At 41.7% G+C, this 27163-nt stretch overlaps 1 protein-coding gene across 4 annotated transcripts in view; it reads left to right on the top strand.

Annotated features, from left to right (window-relative positions):
- Window positions 1351-27163, top strand: part of OSBPL1A (oxysterol binding protein like 1A) — a 220225-nt gene continuing 194412 nt past the window's right edge. Inside the window, exons 1-6 of one of the 4 annotated variants that reach the window (XM_018039467.1) lie at window positions 1352-1580; window positions 9075-9316; window positions 10667-10840; window positions 14919-15041; window positions 22223-22308; window positions 23227-23301. In XM_018039467.1, coding sequence (XP_017894956.1) covers window positions 14921-15041; window positions 22223-22308; window positions 23227-23301 — 282 coding nt within the window. In that variant the 5' untranslated portion in view covers window positions 1352-1580; window positions 9075-9316; window positions 10667-10840; window positions 14919-14920. Of the gene's footprint in view, window positions 1581-9074; window positions 9317-10666; window positions 10841-14918; window positions 15042-22222; window positions 22309-23226; window positions 23302-27163 lie in introns of all 4 variants that reach the window. The other 3 variants (XM_005697037.3, XM_018039466.1, XM_018039468.1) reach the window with 3 other exon arrangements.

Consider the following 27163-nt stretch of genomic DNA (forward strand, 5'->3'; position numbering starts at 1 on the left):
TTTTCCTAAAGATTGTCTATATATATATCAAAGAGATGCCTGTAAAAATATGTACAAGGAGTGATCTTACCAAGATTAGAACTTTTTATTGGTAGTCATGGTGATTACCTCCTGTTACTTTCATCCTCTTATTGGCTAGAATATTTACACACTCAATTTCGTGAACTGAAAAAAGAAACGAGTAGTGAATTTAGGCAATTAAATCATGTTAGTGAGAATTAAGACTTTTGTGGAATAATGTGGATAACTATTCAGGTAGTCAATTTTTATTTTGGCTGTGAAGGTAATTCAGTATTCTTAGAAAATACGCTCTGAAGTTTCCTTGTGAGGCAAATATGACTGCCTTAGTTACCACACAATGCACCCTTGAAGCATTGTGCTCTTCAAGTGCCTTTTTCACTAAGAAAAGATGATGTTAGCCTAGGATATATAAGCAAGGTTTCTTGTGTTCTCCAGAAACATTCTAAGAGGTCTGACACAGCATGTATCACATACAAGTGCAATGACCAACTGGCCTGCAATAGGCTCTCAGCCAGGTTTCTAGACTTAACTGAAAACCTACGCCTCTTAAATACCATACCTGTTTATTAATGTTCATTACAAAAGAACACTTTCATTAAATACACTGGAAAATACAAGAAAGTTCAACGTTTTTTCGTATGCTCGTAACCTCGTCTTTTTCAGCTATACATATTTTTAAAAGGTGTAATTACACTAGAGTGTGTACTTTCACATAATAGACTATGTGTTAACTACTCCGGCTAGACCTGTTGTGCGAGTCCGTAGAGACGGACTCCATGAGAGGTGTGTGATGGGGGGACGAAGTGAAGGAAAACTTGTAAAATCTCTCTTTAAGCATACCTTACTCATATCCATTTTAGATGCTTACACCTGTGTAGCATTTAAAGATCATCCTTTGACATGTGAAAAGAGAGGTGCAGCTAATTTACACTGGCGATTACGTTCCCACGAGTAAAGTCGCAACCAAAGCAGAAAAGAAAAAGCCTGGGCAGCTGGGTAATGTATTGAGTATTTATAAATATATTTGCTTTGGCTTGGAGGGCTTCCTTTCCGTGCCGCAGCTCCTGGGTGTCCTCGAAGTAGGGTCTGTCCTTCTCTTCGGGCGGGGCGTGTGGGAGGAGCGTGAAGTCCTTGTCCCTCCGGATAGCAGTTTGCAAATCCTCGAACCATCCTCGGCGGTCGGGGCGGGACTGGAGAGTGCTGGGGGCGGGGCGTGCCAGGTCGGGGGCGGGGTGTGCCATCCGGGGGCGGGGCCGGGGGCCGAGCGCGCCACACAGCCCAGCGCTCCGGTCACGTGGTGCCCGGGCAAGGCGTAAATAAAACCGGAGCGCGCGCGCGCTCGCGGGGCTGGCCGCGCGGAGGGGCGGCGCCACCTCGCGGAGTGGTGCCAAGCGGCCTCTGGCTCCGCCGGGAGCCGGGATCCCCGAGACCGACGATCCGCGGGGCCGCGAGTCTTCCGGGAGTGCGAGCCAGGTGACGGCCGCCTCCTGGGCGTTAGACGGGCAGCCTGCGATTGTGGTCCCCACTCCGGGAGATCTGGAACCCGGGTGACCGCGTAGGTCAGTTTCCTAGGCCGGCTTCAGGGCAAGCGGGCTCTCCCCTGCATGGTGCTGGGGGTGGTCTGTCCTCGCATGGTGGGGAGTGAGGGCGCGTCTCCGAGGATGGGCACGGTCTGGGTCTGGAGGTAGTGGGCTCGGACCCAGATCTCGACCGCCCCGAAGTCCCTGGCTGCTCTGGCGCTGCGGGGAAGTTGTTGCAAGTAGTAGGACGTTGGCGTTTGTTGCATTTCCACTCTGGGTGCTAGGACTTCGTCCCGGTGCCTCATGCATTCCCTGAGAAGTCATCAGCCGCGTGCTTTCTAGGTACTTGGATGTGTGCATCCCAACTTTGAGTTTCCTACTATCCTGCGGAGGGTTGATTCACAGTGGAAGTCACGAGCTGTTCACGTGACCCTTCTCACTGTGTGCCTCGTGGTCAGTTCCCACTAGCACCAAAGACCATCAAAGGAGTTCAGAAACAGTATGAAAGATTGCAGCTGCCTAATAGAAACTATGCTGCTGTCCACGGGGTCGCAAAGAGTCGGACACGACTGAGCGACTGAACCGAATAGAAACAAAGATTTATTTACCCGGTGGCCCTGCTGTTTGGCAGGAGGCTTTGAAAAGGGTTGCCTTGATGTAGTTACTGTTAGTTGTGAAAGTCTTAGCTTTATGCAGATAGTGAAGTGAAAAGTTGGCATGTGATACTAAGTTAAACTAGACTGTTTGAATGTTGCAAATTTAGTGATTAGGTGTTTGTGGGTAGAATCAAAGATGTATTTTTCTTGACAATCTCAGCCATATGGTAATATTGTAATTGATGCATTCTGGATTTAGAGTTCGGAATGTCTTCACCTCTTATTTCAGAATTTGAAAAATACTTGTTTTGATGGCTTAGGAGTGTTCGCGTTCTGACTCTGATGCAAGGAAATTTTTTGCAGTGAGTAGTAGGTATAATTTCCGGATCCCCCTGGTGAAATTTTAAAGGTCTCTGTGTTAATTACAGAGTAGTTACAAAATCCACCCTCTTTTCATCTCCTGGTTCTACTCTTGGAGCTCTACCTACTATAATCTGTGGGCTGAGAAAGGGGAGAAAACTGTCAGTTAATGGTTCCTTTTTAGAAAGTATCTTTTTCTTCTAGCCTTGAGCAACTGATATGCAAAACAGGAGTTAACTGCTGCAAGTTGAATAGATTTATCTGAAGCAGTTGTGATTTAGTGTAGGGTTTTGCCAGGGTCTGTTTATCAGGTGACACTTGCTGAATATCTCCTTTTTCCTCAGTAAAAGGTTGTGGGGGTGGCTGATCCTTGTCTCTGGAGGCTCTCAGCCTTGCAGGTGTTATTTGCCCAGCACTTAATACTTGTAATTCAGAGCAGCTAAATGTTATTTCTGTAAAACATTGCTTTTTCCACTCTTTCTCCAAAGCAAAGGGAAATGATGCTTGTTTGGAACCAGCTACTAGGTAGAAAAATATAGCCAGTTTCTTTTGCATGATAACATGATGCAGTGTCTGTTTAACAAAATAAAATTTTTCTTCATGTGGTTTTATTTTACCTAGATACATCTGTATTTAATCGTAATATATCAATCTTAATGCTTTGACAGTTTCTTACCTCTTGCTATTACAAGGAGCTGTCGGGAGACGGTGATGAACAGGGAGGCCTGGCGTGCTGCGATTCATGGGGTCACAAAGAGTCGGACATGACTGAGCGACTGAACGGAACTGAACTGAGCTTTTGTACATTATGTGTATTCACTGAGAAAAGTAGTCAGGAGAAAGTAGAAATCAGCTTTACTAGTAACATATGGGGGAGAAAGCCAGGGCATGTAAAAAAATTTGAAGTGGTTAATAAGCCAAGTCTGGTGGTAATTAGAACTTTATTGATTTGTAAATTTTTTCTAGTTCCTAGAAAAAGGACAGGTGTTAGCAGTATAGTTAGCAACAAGCTTATACGGATCTTTCCAGAAGTCATTAATGAGGGCTCAGAAAAGATGCTTTCGTGCATTTTGTACGGAATATATTGGTGATCATATCGTATAATTATCTTACAGGATGCTCTTGATCCCTAGAAATGTAGGATTTTCTCTTACGTGTCCTCTTTCACTAATAACATAGGCAAGTATAAGAAATACTTTTAAACGCTTAAAGAGGATGTAGTAGGTCACTCTGAGTCACTATACTCATCAGCCAGCAAACAGGGAATTACTGTCTGCTGTACAGTGAAAGTGGTCTTTAGCTGTGCAGTTTCCCAGCATGTGACAATGAAAAGTAACCACATTTTTACTTTGGTTAAAGTTTTCCTTTAAAGAAAAAGTTCTGGTTATATAGTGGGTAACTGATCAGTACTGCAACATATTTCGTTACGTTCAGAAGATAATTTTCAAATGTGGAAATAGGAAACATTTAAATACACTGTATCTGACATATAAGGAATTTTATCATTAGAATGTGACGGTTGATCAGCCTTCTTTTGGTGAATATTATTATTATATAAAACTATATTCATCTAATTTGTGGACTTCTCTTGCTTCTATGGGTCCAACCTATTTTGAAACTATAGTTAATAGTTTTTAGAATCTATGGAGTTCAAATCAGGGATGAATGTAAGGGTTAGTTCTTGGTTGTAAAAGCAGATAAAATGTATAGCAATTTCAGGTTTTAATAATTTCATAAAGCAGGGAAGCTTAGTTAATTTTTATTGGTTCTTTTAAACATTAGCATTTTCAACTGAATGAAGATAAAATAATAGCAAGAAGGCTTATTCTTTTATTATATCTGTATGGCATCCAAGTCAGTATGGGTGTATAACATGAATAAGAGAAGATAATGTAAATAGGTCAAATATAATTTGGTATAGGCATTTTACATTGATTTCAGTGGCTTACAAATTGTATGTCTTACTACAGACTGTAGTAAGGTGTCTCTCACCTATAGCCAGGTGTCTCTCATTTCTCCTGCAAAAAGGATGATGCTGTTGATCTGGGCACAGAGTCCTGTTGAAGTTAGCAAGAAAGTTTCACTGAATTAAAAATAGTGATTTTTAACTTAATTCTATAATTTTAAAAGAAAGAGGCAGGTGCTTCCTAAAATGACTTTAAAATTTGCCGTCGTTTTCCTTAAATTGCCATATTTTGGATATCTTATTTCAATGAATAAGGCTTCTTAAAATGAGAGGATTAAGCTAAAATTCAGATTCAGCTTCCTCGGTGTTCACACATGTGAACAATAACTAGGATCAGGGACCTTTAATTTTAGAGGCTGAATTGAGTTTCATGAAATGCTGCTGCTGCATTAATAATATTTCACCTTGACTAGAAGTTTTAAACTCTGGTTGTGGCTGGTAAAGTCATACCCTTAGCAAGTACCCTTTGTGCTTTTCAGATTCTTCATCTCTAGAAGTGGTGTTAGATTAAATATGAATCTGTCTGCTGCTGCTAAGTTGCTTCAGTCTTGTCCGACTCTGCGACCCCATAGACGGCAGCCCACCAGGCTCCCCTGTCCCTGGGATTCTCCAGGCAAGAACAGTGGAGTGGGTTGCCATTTCCTTCTCCAGTGCGTGAAAGTGAAGTCGCTCAGTCATGTCCGACTCTTAGCTACTCCATGGACTGAAGCCTACCAGGCTCCTCCATCCATGGGATTTTCCAAGCAAGAGTACTGGAGTGGGGTGCCATTTCCTTCTCCATGAATCTGTCTACCAAGGCTAAATTCCTAAAACAAGCAAAAATGCATTTAATTGTGTTATCACAAATGTCATAGTTTTATACATAAACGTTTGTATATGCCTATGTACAAATAGGTATATACATACACCTGGGATATATAATATAAAAGAACTGAATGATTACTTGCTAGGAACTAATAAGATTGATAGCAAAGCTATTTTATTTCTGTCATCATGTTTTAACATAGTCACTTTGATTTTTAATGTTTTCCTTACATTAAAATATAGTATTGGAAAAATATTGGGGAAAAATATACCATTTGCACACTGGGTTTTTTTTTTGGTTTGTAAAATATATTCATAAATATTTAATTTTTCTCACTATTCAAATTCTTAGTATACGGTATAATTCAAATATTTTAATGTATTACCAAGCATAAAATCAATATCTGAGAATCTGAAAAATAATTGCAACATAGTCATAAGGTGTTTTGAATAGTTAGCTTCCTTTGACTTTTTACTAGTACAAAAGCTATTTGGCACTTGTTAGACTCAAATTTCAGATGCTTTCTCATTTTTTAAAATTGTAAATTACATAGAACATAAAATCTTTTTAGCCATTTTAAAATATATTATGCAGTAGCCACTGTCTCTGTCCGTCTCTAGAACTTTCTTATCCCAAATGGAAGCTCTGCATCCATTAAACACTAACTCTCCATTTTCTTCTCTTCCAGCTTCTATTCACCACCATTTCAATTTTTGGCTATATGAATTTGTCTACTCCAAATATATAAGTGGAGTTACGTATTTGTCCTTTGGTGTCTGGTTTATTTCACTTCAAATAATGTGTTCTGGCTTCATCGTTATTGTGGCACGTTTCAGGATTTCATTCCTTTTTAAGGCTGAATAGTAGTCCATTGTACGTATGTAGTACATTTTGCTTATCCATTCATCTGCCAGGGGGCACTTGGACAACTTCCACCTCTTGGCTGTTGTGAAGACCACTTCTGTGATCATGAACAGATATCTCTTTCAAGAGTCCCTTCAGTTCTTTTGGGCGTACACTCAGAAGTGGAATTGCTGGATCATCCGGTAGCTTTATGTTTAAGTTTTTGAGCATCACCATGCTTTCCTGATATTTTATGATGTCCCGTTAAACATTGCTGTATTTGTGATCTAATAAAGTTAGCCTTGGATGTCTTTGAATTTTAACTTCAGACACCTTTAAGAACTCTTTTAAAAGACAAGTAATTTTTTTTTTTTTTCTTTTAAGATTGCACCCTGTGGCATGTGGGATCTTAGTTTCCCCAGCCAGGGATTGAACACAAGCCACCCTGCACTGGGAGCACAGAGTCTTATCCACTGGACTGCCAGGGAAGTCCCAAAGCACATCATTTAATATTTTGAATTTCTGGTACTTGAGTGAATTAGCTCTGATTATTGAACTTTACTGTCTTTGATTTCTCTAGGAATTTTCTTCTTTGATTCTGTAAAGGTTCAGCTGGAACAGTAAAGAAAAATAGCATTCAGTTTGTAAAATAATAGACCTCTGGCTGAATTGAACGAGTTGATTGCCCTTTAAGTTACAGTTTTAGGGTTTCTCTGCCAAGATTTCAGAGTTGTTAGGGCCATAGAATTTATCCACTGTAATTAGTGGAGATTTAGTGGCATATATCAAGTATAGGAACCAGTTTAATTAAGTAGTGTACAGGTTTCCCTTGTGACTCAGCTGGTAAAGAATCCGCCTGCAATGTGGGAGACCTGGGTTTGATCCCTGGGTTGGGAAGATCCCCTGGAGAAGGGAAAGGCTTCCGACTCCAGTATTCTGGCCTAGAGAATTTCATGGACTGTATCGTCCATGGGGTCGCAAAGAGTCAGACACAACTGAGCAACTTCCACTTCACTCACAGTGCTTATACAACAGCAAAATGTAAATTTGCTTTCCACAAAATAATTCAGAATTAGAAGCTTGTCTTCCCCAGTGAACCTTGGAGGAGGGGAGTCAAGGCAAAGTGGCCTCTAGTCTCCTAGTTTTTGAAGCTCAAGATGTTTTTGTCTATTTTCTTGAACATTCTCTTGGCTATTAAAATCTGGTTAATTAATCTTAAAAACAAGAGTTTGGAGCTGCATGTATGTGAAAAGAATGGCTGAATACATCCACAAGGTGATACTGAAACATGTCTATACTATGTGTGCTGATAGAATGTTGTTCAAAATCTAGTGTCATAAGATGCATTAAGGGTTTACTTGTCTTTCTTTTGGCTTAAACATCAGAGACAGTGCTTTTCTGAAATAAACTCTCCTGAGTCCAAAGAATATTTTTTAACATCTGTTCAACGTTTGAATTTGGATTCTTTGATTTTTGTATTTTTTCTAAAGTTAACTGTTGTTGTTTAGTCACTAAGTTGTGTCTGACTCTGTGACCCCATGGACTGCAGTACCCCAGGCCTCCCTGTCCTTTATTATCTCCTGGAGTTTTGTCCAGTTCACCTCCATTGAGTCATGAGTGATGGTGATGCTCTCCATCCATCTCGTTCTCTGGTACCCCTTCTCTTCCTGCCTTCAGTTTTTCCCATCATCAGGGTCTTTTCCAGTGAGTCGGCTCTTCACATCAGGTGGCCAAAGTATCAGTCCTTCCAATGCATATTCAGGACTGATTTCTTTTAGGATTGACTGGTTTGATCTCCTTGAAGTCCAAGGGCCTCCCAAGAGTCTTCTTCAGTGCCAGAATTTGAAAGCATCGCACTCAGTCATCTTAATGGTCCAGCTGTCACATCCGTACATGACTATTGGAAAAACCATAACTTTGGCTATGCAGACCTTTGTCAGCAAAGTGATGTCTCTGCTTTTTAATAGATTTGTCATAGGTTTCTTTCCAAAGAGTAAAGGTCTTTGAATCTCATGGCTTCAGTCATGGGCCGCAGTGATTTTGGAGCCAAAGAAAATAAAATCTGTCACTGTCTGCACTTTTCCCCCTTCTATTTGTTAACTGTTAACCACAAATTATTCATAAGTTAGAGATGTATTAATATCAAATTAGCAGTGATCATCCTAAATTATCCTGGAATATATATTTTAAACGATCTTCCTTTTTTGCTATGGTTTTAATATCTTGTGGCATATAAGGGGGAGAAAACCTTCATTTTTTTGATCACTGGATGAAAGTGTACCACTTACAATAAACACGTTACTTTTAGACCTTCCTATCAGTCTATCTTGATTGCTTTGATCTTGAAAAACTAAGTTCACGTTCATCCATTCATCCATCCACTTAATGTTTGGTTGCTTGCTGTGTTCTAGGTACCTTGCTGGATACTAGGGATTTAGTGGGGACACATAATAGACTTGGGACCCCTTTTCTAATTAAGTGTCTAGTGTAGTATGGGGAGAACAAAGAAATGACCACACGAGCACCTATAGACTAATGTTTGTGGCAAAAATGAGGTGCTGAGAAGGCTTATTAAGGGGAACTAGTTGAAGTTGGGAGTGGAGATGGCAAGTTAGACCTCGAGAAATGTGGATAGTAATTTACTTGTACAGTTGACTTTTCTATAACATAAGTTATCAGGAATTCCCTGGTAGTCCTGTGGGTAGGACTCTGCATTTTCAGTGTCATGGCCCAAGTTCAATCTCTGGTCGGGGAACTAAGATCCTGCAAGCCTTGCAGTGTGGTGCCTGCCCCCAAATATATATAAGTATTATACAGATGTGTTTTATATAAAATATAAAAATGTATAGATAAAACATAGCATAAAAATATATAGATAAAACATGGATTTTTATGTTTTTAAATATAAAAATACACAGATAAAACATAGTTATCCTAATGCAAGGCCTGGTTTTATTCATTAGTGTATCACGACCTAATAGAACAGTGCCTGTACCGTGGTCCGCCCTCAGTGAAGCGTTTATTGACGGTAATGCAGTGACAGAAAAGAAAGGGAAAGGGATGCTGGCCTAGTTGGTGGTGAGCAAACTGCAGCTCCTTGTGGACTTCACGGTGGACACCTTCCTAGCCCATGCTGGCTACCTAGATCCATCCAACCTGAGTGAAGTTTTAGCTACTGCAGATGTATCGAATTCGGAATCTTCAGGTATGCATAGATAGCAGCACACTTTGCCTCATAATGGTTCTTGGATTAAGAAAAAATACAAATGTTTTTTATGTCTTGGTTTGGAATATCTTAGTTTCTTTGCGGCATAGCAGAAAGGAACATAGCAATCATGTTTTACTGGGCTAATTAAATAGTACTGTTATCATTTTAAGAAGTTTTCTTGGTCTTTAAATTACAGATATTTTTGGAGCTGTGCTTCTTTGACTTGGTGTTAGAGCCACTAAGGGAGAAGGAAGAAGTGTCAGCCCCCTCTCCTATCCCCCCGCCCTCCCACCCCCCGCCATTCCTTTCCAAAGTAACAGAAGTTTAGAAAGGAGCAGTGTTGAAATGCCTGCTTGCATTTTGGAGTTTATCCTCAAGGTCTTGCTTATTTGACTATGTCTCAAGCCAAGTGTTAAGAGTTGCAAACCTTTGAGTCTGCTTAGCCTTCAGACAGCAGCTAGGTTCAGTGGATGTGGTGGTAAATTGTTTTGAAAAGGAGGGACGACTCCCTCCCCCACAAGCCCACTGTCAGCAACTGTCCTGTCTCATACTAAGACTACTCTCACCTATTAAGGTACTTAGGAATCTGTGTCTCAGGAAGCTGTCAGCATCAGAAAGGAGCTCTATCTACCCAGCCCCCACTGGCCCCTTAACCCCTACCCCCAGCCAGCTTCGTGTGGGGCTTCCTCTCTTCAAGGCTAATCCTCCCCTTGGGCTTTTCATCCACCTGCTTCAGGCTCTTCTAGGATCTTTTGCATCTTCATTCTTTCTCCTGTCTTTCAAGCTTTTCCTCTCTCCTGGCTCTGGCCCCACAGCTATGAACATGCCCAGGTATCTAAAAATCTGAAAACGGAACTTATCACCGGCCGTTCAAAACAGTCTCTCTAGAGGAGTTTGCCGCACTCTCTCCCTGTCGCCCCCTGTTACTCCTCAGTTTACCCACATCTGTCTGCAGGTCTGTCATTTCTACTTGAAATATTCTTGAATTCTCCTCCTCCTTGCCAAACCAGTTGGCGTTTTCAGGCCTTGTTCCTGCTCTTCCTTTGACATTTCACACCTTCTAACCCCTGGAAACACTTTCCTCCCTTGGGTGACACTCCCACCCTCCTCTGGTACCACCCACCCCTGCCCCCATCCACGCTTAGATCTTTCTTGGTACATCATCGTCGCTGGCCTCCTTTCCCTTCACTCTTGGTCTTCTTTCAGTAAGAGGTCCTGGTTACCCCCATGATTTTAATGAACACTAATGTACTGACTATTGTACTTCTCTAGAACTGTTTTCTTGTGCTCAGGCTGGTATAAGCTGGTTGCTTACCGATACCGGACGTCTCTCTCTTTTTCCCACAGGAATCTCAAACTCACCACAACCAAATGGAATCACATCTTCACCCAAGACTGTTCCTGGTGTAACAGTTGTCCAGCTGGGGCAGAAACCTTTGTCCTGCTGGTCTTGGTGACCTCCTCAGTCAAGTCCCAGCTTGAATTTCACTTTCTCTGTGGTTCCTTCCTTCACTAATGCAGGTAAAGGGCTAATCACCCCCCTTTGTCCTCTGGACAGCCACTATCCCTTGCTCATTACTGTACTTGGAGCATGTTGGTGTGACCGAGCACGTGCGTGTCCTGTCTGGAGGGCAGGGACTGTATGATACTGCCAGTGCCTGTAGCAGTTTCTGTCCTTAGTGGGTGTTTTGCAACCTTTGAATAATTTTTTTTTTTTTTTTTTTTGACCATGCCACTCGACTTTCAGGATCTTCGTTCCCTGACCAGGGATTGAACCTAGGCCCCAGCAGTCCTAACCACTGGACCACCAGGGAATTCCCAAACCCTTGAATAATTCTTAATCTCAATTCCAGTGCTTATCAGTAACTGTCATGGTGAATATGATATTATTGAATATCATATGATATTCATATGAATATTATATTACTGTGGACTGTTTAAATAATAGACTTGACTGTACCCTTTTCATATTTATTATACAGAAGTTGAAAAACTTAAAACTACAACTTTTTTTCTGTAAACCCAGTGTGGTAAGAACCCAAGGTAACATTAAACAACTTCTACTATGTTCTGAAGATACTTCAAGTGTTCTTTGATTCATTCTTGAAAAGCAGGAAAAAGATATTAAATGAACATTTTTGCGTGTATTATGCCAGCAAAAATAGATTGTCACTTCTTATATAATGTACTTGTCTTGCTAAAATATATATATAAAAAATCACCTGTGATGAAATGTCCATTTAATTTTACAAGATTTTTTGTTTTATATCTTCAGTAACTTTTCTTATAAAGATTTAATGCTGTTATATTGTAGGGAGTTCAGAAAGCACAACCCTCAAAAGACAATCAAAGCCATTCATAATTTCACTGTGAGAAGTAACCACTGTTATCCTAATGTATTTTTCTTTTTTGGTGAATATGTAAAACATATACAGAGATTGTTACAGTAAATCCATCTGACTTGATGATACATTGCAGTGCCATAGTTTTAGAAATTCCTTTTACAACCTTGTTGATGATTTTATAGTATTCAGTTTTGTGAACAAACCTTTACTAATGGACATTAACATTTTTGCTTTATAAATAGTGCTGCAGTGAATATAAGTATTAAGCTTTTTAAATGACTAATCGAATGTTTTAATGAGCATGCACTATAAATGAATGCGGAGGTGATTTAGGGTGGTTAGTGTAAATGCCGATCAACAATCTGTTGAGAGGAAAGGACATTATGGTCACTACTAGATGACATCTCCTAGGAAAATATTCTCTGAAATCAGTCCCTGGGTTAGAGTCTGAGTTTGTCTTCCCTGAGGGTTTATAAGAGCCCTTTCAAGGGGACGTGAGTGAGTGCTGGGCACAGTCATCTGGTAGCGCTCTGAAGAGACCAGGTTCTGGGCCCCTGTCCAGCTGGAGTCTGTGAGGTACACAGGCTGCTCTTCCTATTCTTCTGAGCACACGGAGGCCCGGCTCTAGTTCTCAGGGATGGGTGGATGCAGAAGACTTGCAAGGAGGGACATGGGCACCCACAGCTGATCAGGCAGCAGAACACAGGCGTGCAGGAGCGTGACTAGCACAAAGCCCAGACAGTGCAAGGATGGTTAAGACCCAAGCCAGGCACACTTAACTCCTAAGTATCTTACTCTTTACCCACTGCCTGCTGGCCTTCAGAGTTTCTCACGAGAAACACGATCATCTTATCGAGGAGCCCTTGTGTGACGTTTTGCTTTTCTCTTGGCTTGCTTTCAAAATTCTGTCTTTTGAAAGTGTGAGTATATATCTCCGATTTCATCTTGGTGTTCCTTGACTTCTTGAATACTTACGTTCATGTCTTTGACCAAATTTGGGAAGCTTTTGGCCATTATTTCTTCAAATGCTCTACCCCCTTCTCTCTTGTGGGACACCTGTGATTCCTGGGTTGGTTTGCTTGTTGGTGTCCTACAGATCTCCTCAGTTGGGGTCACTTTTCTTCAGTCTTTTTTGTTTCTGATCCTCAGAGTTATTAATTTCTGTTGTCCTGTCTTCAAGTTCACTGATCCTTCCTGCTCAAATCTGCTTTTGAATCGCTCGAGTCAAATTTTCACTTTAGTGACTGCACTTTTAAGCTGCAAAATTTCTTTTTGGCTTCATTTTAGGTTTTCTGTCTTTATTTCCATTTTGTTTATACATCTTGACTTTCTCTGCTTCTTCCTTTAGTTCTTAATCATTTTTAAGACAGTTGTTTTAAAGTCTTTGTTTGGTATATCTGCCATCAATTCTTCAGGGACAGTTTCTGTTGACTTGGTTTTTTCCTTTGAGTGGGCCCTGCTTTCCTGTTTCTTTGTGTGATTTGTGTCTTTTTGGCAGGGAACCGCGCTGCTGAAAACAGGACATTTGAATCTAATGCAGTAACTCTAGAAATCAGATACACCCTCTTCCCCAGGGTTTGCTTTTTTTTTTTTGTTTTGATGTAGACTGCCTCTCTGCTGAAGGCCAGCCTGAGGTATAAACTTAAGGTTGTCTCATGTCTTTTGAGCTTTTGGGTGGGAATGAGCAGTCACGTTGTAATTTCCCCCACGTATGCATTTGGCTGTAAATGTCCTAGTTTTTATTAGGGGAAATTTAGGGGGAAAATGGAAAAATGAATGGGGGGCAAAAGGGTGCTAGCTGTTTGAATCTCCTGGCATTCCAGCCCATAGGAAAGACTTGCAACCAGGGGCCAGATGCAGCAGCAATGGCTGCCCACTTGTTTGTCTGCACGTCTATGATCAAAAGCAGCAATCAGTGATCAGAGCCCAGCTCCCCAGTATTGGGAGGACAGGGTCCTCTTTGCCAACCTTGACTGCAGCAGGCTGCTCCAGGAGCATGTGTACAGATGCCTGCTGAGTGTCTGAAGGATAGGGAACCGCTGCTCTGCTAAGAGCTGAAATCACCAGTTACCTTCCAAGTCTTCCCTGGCAGTTGCAAGTCTTCAGTAGGCTCCAGAGTTCCACAGTAGTTACATCAGACAGATTCTGCAAGTGCACTTGTTCAGGTGGAAAGACAGGTCCTGGTGTTTCTTCCTTGGCCATCTCCTGGCATCCTCCCTGGGTATTTGTGTATTTTGAAATTATTTCATCTTGACAGTTTGTTGTCTCTTCCTCCCTCTGCAACATATGTGTGCAATAACTAGTGTATATAACATGTGTATAATAACTTGTGTGCAAGTTATATATAATATGCATAGTATTAACAGTTTACTGGACTGCACATTTTCTGTTCATGCCAGCATTTGGTGTGTTTACTTTTTTTATTTGTGCTAATGAGGTAGGCAAAAGATACCATTGTGCTTGATCTATTTGCATTTAACTGATTATTGTACTCCGTCACTTCAGTTGTGTCCAACTCTTTGTGACCCATGGACTGTAGCCAGCCAGGCTCCTCTATCCATGGGATTTTCCTGGCAAGAGTACTAGAATGAGTTGCCATGCCCTTCCCCAGGGATCTTCCTGATCCAGGGATCGAACCCACCTCTCCTTTACTGCAGGTGGATTCTTCACCTTCTGAGCCATCGGAGAAGCCCAAATGATTATTAGTATGAAAGAAATTTCTATTTTTTCTGAGATAAATGCTTTAAATTTGGTTGTTTTCCTCTATAGTTGTCTTGAGGCTTGATAAGAAAATGAGAGTTTATTGATAAGTATGGTGGCTCCAGGATCCTTATCTGTAATTTATTTTCTCGTAAGTTTCCAATGTGTTCATTTAGATCATTCCAGTCTTTTGATAATTCTATGTGAACTGATGAATTGCCATATTGTAACTTTATAGACATAAGGTTGTTAATGTTGTACTAATAACTATCTACAAAATGCTTTGATAGTTTTCATAGACACAGTCTTACCACAGGTGATGAAGTTGATTGTATTTTGCAGGTAAGGAAGCTGAGGCTTCAGAAATAATACACAGGGCACAGAGTCTCAAGATCAAATTTTGACCCTGCAGCTGATTCGTTTAATTATTCCTTTTGTCTGTCTTATTAGCTACAAAATGAAGATGATTTTTTCCCCTTTATCTGTTGGCAGAATATCCAAAAGCTAATATATGTTCTTAGATTAATAGCAGTGGTACTATTTTTTAAATCTAGAAATGAGTACAGACGCAGAACAACAGCTTCTCCATCATGCCAGAAACGGCAACGCTGAAGAAGTAAGACAGCTGTTAGAAACCATGGAAATGAATGAAGTAATTGCTGACATTAATTGCAAAGGTAAGCCTTGAATGTATTTTTTCACTTTTTTCTTGTGAGTATGCACTAGGTGGCTCAGTGGTAAAAATCTGCCTGCCAATACAGAAGATTTGGGTTCTGTCTCTGGGTTGGAAAGATGCTCTGGAGAAGGAAATGGCAACACACTCCAGTACACTTGCCTGGGGAATCCCGTGGACAGGAGCCTGGTGGGCCATAGTCCATGGGACTGCAAGGAGTCGGACATGACTGAGCGACTAAGTTCACACACAAGTATACACTACTTTATCATTTATTTAGTGCTAATCCTTTTGAACTTGCCTGCCATAAATTTCCATCTCTTATCCTAAGAAGAAGCCTTGTAAGAGTGGGTACTCTTCTACTCCCCTCTAAGTAAGAGAAATTGAGTGCCAGTCTTCCTTTTCTTAACTTTTTATTTTATATTGGAGCATAGCCCATTAATAACGTGATAGTTTCAAGTGGAGAGCAAAGGGACTCAACCGTACATAGACATGTATCCATTCTCCCCCAAACTTGAGATCCAGTCTTAAAATTGTCATGGATCCTAAACCTTATGAACTACAAGGCCTTAAAGGCCACCTTAAAAAAAAAGGCCACCTTAAAAAAAAGGCCACCTTAATGAGATGAGCCCACAGGATACATGCTATGACAACTTCTTCTCCTCAAAGACATTGCAGTTGAAGCAGCAGTTTTGAGTGTTTATGTCCAGGATTATGTGAAGTACCTTAAAATACTGTCAGGATCCTTCCCTCACTGAGATTAGTAGATTACTAGCTCAGACTAGTCTTTATTGCACAATATGTACAAAGTATGGGAGCTATGACGTGCGGAGTATCATGGAATATATAAGAAGTATGTATGTAGAACTTGAAGGATTAGTTTCTTGGAGAAAATCATCCTAAGGTGATGTATGAAGAGTGCATAGACGTAACCAGGTAAAAATAGAGAAGAAAAGGGCTCAAGGCAGAAGAAAGGCCACGTGCCAATGTCTTGAAGTGAGACGCAGCCTCGATGACAGGGATTTTGCAGATAGGAGGGGTGAGTGAGTAGCAGCCACCAAATCACAGCGTGTCTTGTGTAGCACGGTTACAAATATATTAAACTCAGGTGTGCATAGAATTTATTTTTTTAAATTGGCTCAGATATTTCAACAAGCGCCTTCTCCTTCCAGGAGTTTGGAGGACTAAATATTAGTCTTCGGGTCCCTCCCTCACAGTGGCTTTTTCGTAAGACGATTGGCCTCCCAGAGCCTCTCACCTGTGTCCTTCCCCATCTCAGCATGTGCTAAGTCGCTTTAGTTGTGCCCATCTCTTTGTGACCCCATGGACTGTAGCTCGCCAGGCTCCTCTGTCCATGGGATTTCCCAGGCAAGAACACCTTCTCCAGACTATCTTCCTGAGCCAGGGATTAAACCCAGGTCTCTTTTGTCTCCTGCATTGGCGGGCGGTTTCTTTATCACTAGTGTCAACCTGGGAAGCCCATCTCATTAAGGTGGCTTTTTTTTTTAAGGTGGGCTTTAAGTGTGAAGGCGAGCCTTTCTCTGTGTGTACTGCCTTTGGTTCCTCTGCAGCCTCTCTTCCTAGCACGTCCTTGTAGCTAAGGTAAAACACACAGGAAGTCACACGCAGATGTTCCAGTTTATCACAAGCACAGAGGTGCTCCTCGGCTGCCTCAGGAGTCTCACCTTGGCTCTTGCTGATTCCGTGTCACCCTGACCCTCTCTCGAATCTTCCATCCGACACGTGGCCTAGGCTTGCTGGTTCACCTTGGACACACTCTTTGGGTGTGGCCACAGGGTCTTGAGTGACACGTGGGGGCTCAGAGCAGCTCTGGGGACCAGCATTTGACCTACCCTCTGCCCACACTGCTGAATTTACTTTGACTTGGCCGCTGTGCAGGTTGGTGCTCGGCTCGGTGCCTGCTCGGGGCCCTTTTCCTAGCATCCCACTTGTCACTACCTGTTCTCATTGTTCCCTGGACCTACTTCGCTCTCTGGGCTCGGGGTCAGGAGCCATGTGTCCCATCTTACGTCTTTTCCTCTCACATAGCCCTGAGTCCCTAATGGGTATTTTGTTCTGCCATGTCACATTCCCCTCCTCTGCTCCAGCAATAGACCTCATGGCCTTACCCTCAGTGGGGACAGAGTATTATCTTTGCAGCAGGGAAGAAAACATGCTCCGAGTTGTCCAAAAGTTAGCCCGAGGTGGAATGCTAAAGGAATTCTAAAAATCTTCTCATCCTTCACCAGAAACCGGGTTCTATTTTTTAAAATTTTGTTTTAATTGGAAGGTAATTACAATGTTGTGATGGTTTTTGCCATTCCTCAGTATGAACTGGCCCTGGGTATGCTTGTGTCCCTCCACCCTGAACCCCCCTACCGCCCGCCATCCCTCCAGGCTGTCACAGAGCACTGGCTTCAGACTTAGTGGGAGAAGGAGAGGGTGGGGTGATTGGAGAGAATGGTCCTAAAACATACACATTACCATATGTAAAATGGAAACCTGGCTCTTAATCTTAATCTTGATCTTGGAGTTCTGTTCTGAATACCAGAAACATGCCTGGTTGGATCATCATCAGGGACCCTTTACTTTCTATTCAACCTCCACCGTGACTGTGGTTATCTCGGGCTAGTTCTTGGAACATCAGCTGCTAGGAAATGTAAAACTGAGAGACAGTTGTTAATGCTTTTTCAAAATTTCACCCTTGTTATACTTGTCAGTCAGACTTGTCTTAAGGGTGGGTTGAAGGGTTTATGCAGAGGAACAGCATAATCAGGTGAGTGAGTTCACCCACACGACTGAGTGGGGAGAGCTGGGACTGGGCCTGTGAGTGTTTGTGGGTGGGACTCTTGGTGCCTGCCGTTTCTTGATATTCTATCTCATTTGTTTTTCCAAACCCTGAGAAGTTGAGAAAATGGTAAAGTGTAGTATAATTCTTCTGCAAGATTTAAAGCTCAGAAGTCAACATAAGAGATGTGATTGGTTGGAAGGAATCCAACCGATACGATGTCAGGTTGAAGGGAGAGAGGGAATCTCTGTAGGTGAAGGTCGGTACTTCTAAGCTTGGGGCACAAAGGAGCTAATTGGGCAGTTTTGTTTGCAACTGTTGCCACGTTAGAAGTGTGTGTTCATGTCTATTGCTAATGGTGAGACATTCTTGCAAATAAATGCTAATATGTTTGAATAACATGCTTTATATAAATTCTGTGAGTAGTATTCCAAGAAAGAAGTTTTTAAAGCAGAATAAGAGCTTGTATTGGTAATATAAAGATGATTCTGTATGACGCTGTCCTCTCACTTTGTTGAGAGGTCTGCATGAGAAAATACTTGAGTTTTACCCATAATGTGTGTACCTGCTCAGTTGTGTCTGACTCTTTGTGACCCCATGGACAGTAGCCCACCAGGCTCCTCTGTCCTTGGAATTTTCCAGGCAAGAATACTGGAGTAGGTTGCCATTTCCTTCTCCAGGAGATCTTTCCTACCAGTGATCAAACTCCCGTCTCTTTTTGTCTCCTGAATTGGCAGGCAGGTTCTTTACCACTAGCCCCTCCTGGGAAGCCCATCACCCATAATATCTGCTGGTGTTTTCCAGTGTTGTACTGTTCAGCGTAGGGTATAATTTTCTGTACATATTTCTAAACTTGATTATTTCTTACTGATCAAAAATTTTGGATATCCATAATAAATAGTAAAGAGTGTAAAGGATATTTGGAGTATTTTAAGAATAATTTAAGATTTTGGAAATGTCAGCTTCTTGATCCAGAATCCCATGTGGAAATACTGGATGTGAGGAAGCTGCTGAGAAACTCAAAGGAGACTGCTGTGGGTCATGTGGGACTGGAAGCAGTGGGAGTGGTGAGAAGTGTTTAGATATAGTTAACATTTAGGAGGTAGAATTGATCGGACTGATTGAGTTGTGGAAGGGGTGAAAAGGAGAAAGCCAGCAAGTGGTACTTATTTCTCCCACCAAGTACTAACCAGGCCCAACCCTGCTTAGCTTCTGAGATCGGACGAGATGAAGCCCTTTCAGGGTGGTATGGCCGTAGAAAAGTGGATGTTGTTCTTCAGTCGTGTCTTGACTCTCTGTGATCCCATGGACTGCAGCACTCCAGGCTTCCCTGTCCTTCAGTATCTCCCGGAGTTTGCTCAAACTCATGTCCATTGAATCAATGATGCCGTGCAAGCATCTCATCCTCTGTCGCCCCCTTCTCCTCCTGCCCTCAGTCTTTCCCAGCATCAGGGTCTTTTCCAGTGAGTCGGGTCTTCACATCAGGTGGCCAAAGTATTGGAGCTTCAGCATCAGCAGCTTTTTTCTGAACTGAGAAGTGAGGTGAATAATTGGACAGTTGATTGTGGAAAGTGGGAGTGGGGACAGGGAGTTTTTGTATGCGAGTGGGCATGTGTGAGATAAGTGGGTTCAGCTTTGTGCTTCCTGAGCAGAAGGTATTCCTGTGTCCTCCAGGTGGAGGTGAATAGTAGAGAGCTGAACGGTAGAACTGAGTAACACACGGAAATGTGGAGTTTGAAGTCATGAGCATATAAGCAGGTAAAGCTGTGGGAAAGGGCCAGGAGGTGTCGTTGTTGGAGATTCCAGTGATGAACGGCCCAGTCAGAGGAAGCAGAGAAAGTGGAAGTTTGCGCAGAGCCCTTGGAGGAGGTGCAGGGCTCTGGAGGCTCGTGGGCTGGGCTGGCTGACACTGTCCGGTGATGCAGTGTGCTGCCGGCTGGAAAGTGCCCCTAGGATCCGGCGACACAGCTTACTGGGATGAAGTGAGGACAGTTTTAGTGATGTGGTGGAAAGTGAACCTAGTCTACAGTCAGTGGGAAGCTCCTGGAGGGAACGAGGTGGAAAGAGTGTAGATGGGCAAGGGGAGGGTGAGAAGGAAGGGGACGATGGTCAGAGTTGGGTGCTGTTGCTCTTTGGATGGAAGACCTGCAAATGCTTATCTGCTCCTTCCTATTTGCGATGAAGAAGGGAGTGGTTAAAGATAAGGAGGAAAAGGAGTGCCCGGAAAGTAGGAGGAGAGCATGGGATCCAGGGTATGGGAAGCGTGATTATCCTGAGGCCCCAGGAGGAAGGGCGGAAGGGTGCCTGTGGGCAGAGGTGCAGGGGTGGATTGGTTGCTAGGAAGCCCAGAGAGTCCGTTGAAAACTTCTCTTTTCCCTGAAGCTGAGAGGAGATTGTTTGCTAAGAAGCAAGTGTCTGGGAAAGAGGCTTGAGGGAGTAGTGGGGATTGAAGTACCTGTGGTGGAGCATAGGAGAGACCCCAGAATAGGGTGCTGTGGCGAGGACCCTGGCGAGGGCTTCACCGACTTGATGGAGCCACGAATCCACGGGGTTCTGTTATTTTTCTTCTGCTGCTGTTAGTGACCTGGCTGTGGTTACAGAAAAATTGAGCGAATGTATTTATCAGGTTCTGGGGTTTTTCTAAGCTGCTGTGACAAAGATAGGATATTGGAAGGTATCGGCAGAGAAATGTTGATGTGAGGACCAAGAAACAGACGCTGGACTGATTGAAGGAAGTGAGGATGGTGGGGATGTTCACATATAAGCAAAGTGTTTAAAGAACTTGATGGTTGGTTCCATTGAAGAACGAGCTGGGGATTTGCCTGTGTGAACAAGCTGGGAAGTGGGGACTCTGTTCCTGAGTTCAGACGTGACGGTGATATTCAGACTCGGGCTCTGGGATCAGGTACCCAGTGCAGAGCAGAGGCCAGGTTTGTGGGGAAATGAGGGAAGCTGAGAGTCTGAGATACCAGGTTACTGAATTGCAGTAGACAGTGGCGGTGGCGGGATCTGCCCCAGAGAGACTATGTTGCCCAGAGTCAAGTGGTGAGGGGTGAGCCACTGGGAAGGTGTAGATGGCAGCAGAGAAAGTCTTCTGGGGTGGGGGTGGAGGCTGGGCTAGCTGTGCTTAATGGCAGAAGCCTCAACAGAGGGATCGTAACATGAGTGAGGTCACCGACCGAAGACCGAGTTGGGTTTCAATGGCGAGATTCACGGGGCTTCTGTGCCGTGAGGACCAGAGGGGCTGTGGAAACTGGAGGGCCTCCCTTGTCCAAGAGATAAAGGAGAATCATTGTCATCAGAAAGAGCTAGCTGCCAGTTAAGGACAGAGGGTAAAGAGAAATGTTTCGTGAAATAGACTGTGGCTCATGGATGTGTTGCCTCTGGAGTTAGGGGCGCTGGTGGGCGCCCATTTGAGAGGGGACAGTACTGGAGTCTAGTGAATGGAAGACAGTCACAGGGATGCTGTTGGCGCTGGCAGTCCCTCTAGGAGCGGTTAAAGGTCTGTTCTGGGCACAGCGAGGCTGATGTGGATTTTCTGTTGGCGGCTCAACCTGAATCCAGGAGCTGAGAGCAGCCATTCACTTCCAGCTCCTCCTCGGGGGGCCAGGTGGCTTCCGGGCTTCAGTAGGCCCGTCCAGGGCGGTGGGCTCTGGTGCTTTGACAAGCTGTATTCTCTCCAGCTTGATTGGGAAGTTGGGTGACCTTCTGAAATTTCTCAGCTCTAAACTATAGTGCCTTTTTTTTTCTTCCCTAAACTGAGTTATATTGCTCGTTTTCACCAGACTCAGTTGTTTACCTCTCCTCAGCTGGGATCTGACATTTCATTGCTTTTTATTTTGGTTCTTGTTCTCTAGTTGGCCTCGACCACACTGGTAACCCTTACCCTTGTTTTCTCAAGGTTTTATCTGAAGTCAGGACTCTGTTTTCAGTCCCTATCTGCAGCGCTGACCGCTTTCCAGACACAGGAAAGACTGGTTCGTAGTTTCCCCTTCCTGTCCAGCCCGCTAACACGGGACAGGTTTTCAAAAAGAGGTGCTTTTCATGAAATGCTGTGGCCAAGAGAACCGCATCTTCGTTTGATGCTGGCAAAATGGTTAGACACTCGGCACCTTAGAGCCACAGACTAGTTGGAATATAACCCCCATCAGGCCTCCTGCCCCCCTTTTAAGAAGAGGACACTAAGTTAGAAGGTGGCAAGAATCTGGGCCCTTTGAGTCCTAATCCATCTCACTCCAGACCCTTCTTAGTGTCAAGTCTCGTGACTCTCACACTTCAGCCGTGCTGGGTGAAAGGGAGCCCCTGGCCAGTATGTTGGAGCAACTATTAGGGAGAAATTTTACTGTAAAGTTACCTCAATAACATCTAAAAATGCCTCTTTCCATTTTTTTTTTTAGGACGAAGTAAGTCTAATTTGGGCTGGACACCTCTTCACCTGGCATGCTATTTTGGACATAGACAGGTGGTCCAGGATCTATTAAAGGTATTTTTATGGCTTTAATTTTTCAATAAATAAAAAAATATGGCTACTATGTAAATGATAGAAGTCTTAGGAAAAGCCATTTGGGCTATAATACATAACAACCTTAGCAATTGCTTATCACTTGATTTGCTCTGCTAAATACATGAATTTGATTAGCTTAATTAAAATTCTATCTTTTTAGTTGTTTCATTTTTACATTATTGACTTTTTAAAGTTGCAAAAATAGACATAGGAATTAATGAAGATACTACGTTGCTTTTTTGAGCATAGTTTAAAAAAATAGCCAAAGCACATTTTATGTATTTAAAAAATAATGTCATAATCTCTTAATGAGCACTGTGTAATTCAGGAGCTTGTATTTCTCAGTTCTATGATGAATAATTTTTCACTCATACTGATATTTCTGAAATTGGATTACATTTTAAAATTGATCTGTTGGCCCCAAATATGAAATCCAGGAGCCAACGCAGCTCCAGTTAAACCTCCAGTTCCTCCGCCATTTAATTTGTGATATCTCTTTCTTTTTCCCCTTAAAACTTATTAAATTGGTGGAGAGAATATGCTGTTTTATTCAGAGACGGTTTTCCTGTTGTTTTTCAACATTTGTGTTTCTAAAGTAGAGTGAAGGGCAGATAGATTTTTAAACAAAAGAAACTATTTTCTATCTATCAAGTAGATTTTTACTTTCAGGAAGCTTACTATTGGGTTGGCCAAAAATTTCGTTTGGGTTTTTCCAAACAAACCTTTTGGCCAACCAAGTATATTAATGTGAACTGAGTTATTTTTACTAGTGACAACCAGTCACTATTAACAAGTATTCTAATTTTTTAAAATATTTAATATATTCTTAGGGAATTACTTTCACCTTTGTATATTTCTTGATATGTGGAAGATGTTTAAAGCTTTCATGTTTACTAGGCTGGTGCGGAAGTAAATGTATTAAATGACATGGGAGACACGCCTCTTCATCGGGCTGCCTTTACAGGACGAAAGGTGAAAAACATTCTATGTTCAATATTTTCAAGTGAAATTTTGGAAAAGCACTCACAAATGTTTTCTCCTCTATAGTCCTAGGAATAGCAAATAGGAAAAGCCACACAAAATGTATATACCAGCACTTTGGGTCCAAAAGACCGCACGCTCTTAGTGACGGACAGTGAGGTCAGTTACGAAGGTCATGGGGCTCCACTCTAGTGTCCCTGATAGAAGCTCATTCAGTCTCTGCTTGTGTCCCCAGGATTGGGGAACTCTCGCACCTTCTTTATCATCTTTAAACAGTTTTATTGGGGAATAATGTACACTGCCTGAAATTCACCTGCTGTAAGTATACAGTTCAGTGGTTTTTTTTGGTGCATTTACACAGTTGTGCAGCCATGACCACAGTCCAGTTTTGGAACATTTCCATTTGCCACAGAGCGTTTCCTCGTGCCTATTTGTAATCATTTCTTGTTTCTTGTCAAGCCTCAGATTACCAGTGGTATGCTTTCTGTCTCCAGATGTTTGCTTTTTCTAGACATTTCATGTAAATGGGATCATATCAACATTTGTGTCTAACTTATAGTTAAGGTTCAGCCATGGCATAGCGTGTGTCAGTAATTTGGTCCTTTTTTGGGCTGAATAACATTCTGTTGTATGCATATACCACATTTCTAAGTCTGTCTTCTGTTTGTTGGAGAGACTTTTCCCTCTGTATTGCCTTGACACCTTTCGTGGAAATCAGTTGATCATAAATGGGTTTGTTTCTGGACTTCCGTTCTCTTTGTTTGATCTATATTCTATCTTTGTACCACACACTGTCTTATTATAGTAGCTTTGTAATTAAGTTTTGATATTGAGTAGTGTAAGTTCTCCAACCTTTTGATCTTTAAAAGATTCTTTTGGCTATTCTCAGTCAAAAGTTTGTTTCTATATAAATTTTAGGATTATTCAGTCAATTCTTATAAAGACACCTGATGGGATTTTGATAGAGATTGTATTGTCTTTAACCTATAGATAAAGTTGGGAAGAAATGACAGATTAAAAACACTGTCTTCCAATCCAGGGACATCAAATGCTTGTACAGTTCCTTAGACCTTTAATGTCGCTCAGCAATGTTTTGAAGTTTTCAATATATAGATCTTGTATTCTTTGGTTAAATTTATTCCTATGCATTGTATTTGTTTTGGTGCTATCTTAGATGGAGTTTTTCTCTTAATTTCTTTTTTGATTTCTTATTGCTGCTGTATAGAAAGACAGTTTTTATGTTGTTCTTGTGTTCATGCTGAACTTGCTTTTTAGTGTTAGTATGTTTTTGCAGAGCCCTTAGTATTTTCTATATACGGGATCATACCATCTGCAGAGAAAGACAAATGTACTTCTTGCTCTGAAAAGCAAGATCCTTTTTCCCCCTCTTTGCTTTGCTGACTAGATTCTAGTTCAGTGTTGAATACAGTGAGAGGGGAAATCTTTGCCTTGATTATTTTATCTCTGGGGGATAGCATCTAGTCTTTAACCAGTAAGAATGATGGTAGTTGTAAATTTCTCTTACACGCCCTTCGTTAGGTCAGGAAGTTTCTTCTGTTTCTAGTTTGTTTTTTCTCTTTATCATGAATGGCTCTCATGTCTTTTGAAATGCTTATGTGGTTTTTGTTTATTACTCTGTTAACACGGTGAGCGTGGGCTTAGTTGCTCAGTTGTGTCCAGTTCTTCCTGACTCTGTGAACTGTATCAGGCTCCTCTATGGGATTATCCTGGCAAGAATACCGGAGTGGGTTGCCATTCCCTACTCTAGGGAATCTTCCAACCCAGGGATCGATCCCGTGACTCCTGCTGCTCCTGCATCGGCAGGCAGATTCTGTACCAGCTGAGCCACCTGGGAAGCCCATCAATAGGGTATATTACCTTAATTTGGGGGTGTTTAGCCAGCCTTGTGTTCCTATATAAATCCCACGTGGTATTGATTAATCCTTCTTCTGTGTTGCTGGATTCTATTTTCTGATATTTTGTTAAGGATTTTTCAGTCTGCATTCCTGAGAGATACTGCTCTGTAGTTTTCTGTAGATGCGTTCGTCTGGCTTTGGTAACAGGGTAATACCAGCCTTGTAGAATGAGGTGAGAGGTGGTTTTTCCTCTGCTTACTGAAATAGCTTGTGAAGGATTAATATTTTCTTTCTTAAATATTTGATAAAATTCACCAGTGAAACCATCTATGCTTGGATTTTCTGTGAGAGAAGATCTTAAATTACCAAATCAATCTCATTTAATACAAATCTGTTCAGACTTGGTACTTCTTCCTGAGTCAGTTTTGGTTGTTTTGTCTTTCTAGGTATTTTCCCTTTTTACCCAAGTTGTCTAATTTTTGTTGGTGTAAAGTTATTAATAATAGTAATTTATAAATTTCCTTGTGATTTCTTCTTTGACCCACAGGTTAAATAGAAGTATATTGTTTGCTAAATATTTTGAGATTTCCCAAGTTTCCATTATTAATTTCTAATTTAACTTCCCTTATGATCAGATGTTACTTTAAATTATTTTTTGAAGAATGTATTTTAAATTCTTTTAAAATTTTATTTTTACAGTATAGCATTTGATCTGTCCTGCAGAATGTTCCTTGAGTGCTTGAAAAAATACCTACTTTGAGGGCAGAGGATTCTATAAATGCACGTTAGGTTAAATTACTGGTAGGACTGTTCAAATCTCTTATCTTTAACTGATTTGTTTTATCAGATACTGAGTGTGAGGTCTGCAACTATAATTCTTGAATTGTGTATTTTTAATTTTGTCAGGTTTTGCTTCATAAATTTTGTGGCTCTGTTAGATGCATATCCATTATGTGGGATATGTTATATGGGATATGCATACCTTCCTGATGTATTAAACTCTTTATCATTATTTATGCCTTTCTTTGCCTTCAGTAATATTTCTTACCATGAAGTTAAGTTTGTTTTATGTTAATGTAGCCACTCTAGTGCTCTTACAGTTACTAGTTATATTATGTCTTTTCTCCCTTCTTTTACTTTCAACATCTTTGAATCTAACATGGCTGTTGTTGGCAGGATATAACTCAGTTGTGTGTTTTTATCACCTGAAAATTTCTCCTTTTTGATGTCGTGTTTAGCCTGTTGTTCAGTCTCTCAGTCCTGTCCAACTCTGAGACTCCCATGGACTGCAACTCGCCAGGCTTCCCTGTCCTTGACTATCTCCTGGAGTTTGTGCAAACTCATGTCCATTGAGTCAGTGATGCCATCCAACCATCTCATCCTCTGTTACCCGCTTCTCTACCTGCCCTCAATCTTTCCCAGCATCAGGGTCTTTTCCAGTGAGTCGGCTCTTTGCATCAAATGGCCAAAAAGTATTGGAGCTTCAGCATCAATCCTTCCAATGAATATTCAGGGTTGATTTCTTTTAGGATTGACTGGTTTGATCTCCTTGTTGCTCAAGGGACTCTTAAGAGTCTTCTCCAGCACCTGCTCTTGTTTTATACAAATATTCTTTACTGTGTCATTTTATCCCTCTGGATATTACTTTTGGAGCATATAACAGCAGCTTTATACTTTTTATCTGCTAAATTCAACATATGCAGATAACACCACTCTTATGGCAGAAAGCAAAGAGGACCTGAGGAACCTGAGGCATATAGAAATAAATACAATATAGAAAATGTAAGTCCAAAGTTATAGTAATTAAATGTGAATAGACTAAACAAACAAAGGTCCATATAGTCAAAGCTATGGTTTTTCCAGTAGTCATGTATGGATGTGAGAGTTGGATCATAAAGAAAACTGAGTGCCAAAGAATTGATGCTTTTGAACTCTGGTGTTGAAGACTCTTGAGAGTCCCGTGGATTGCAAGGAAATCCAACCAGTCCATCCTAAAG

The sequence above is a fragment of the Capra hircus genome, chromosome 24 (assembly GCF_001704415.2).
Source record: "Capra hircus breed San Clemente chromosome 24, ASM170441v1, whole genome shotgun sequence".
Taxonomy (NCBI): domain Eukaryota; kingdom Metazoa; phylum Chordata; class Mammalia; order Artiodactyla; family Bovidae; genus Capra; species Capra hircus.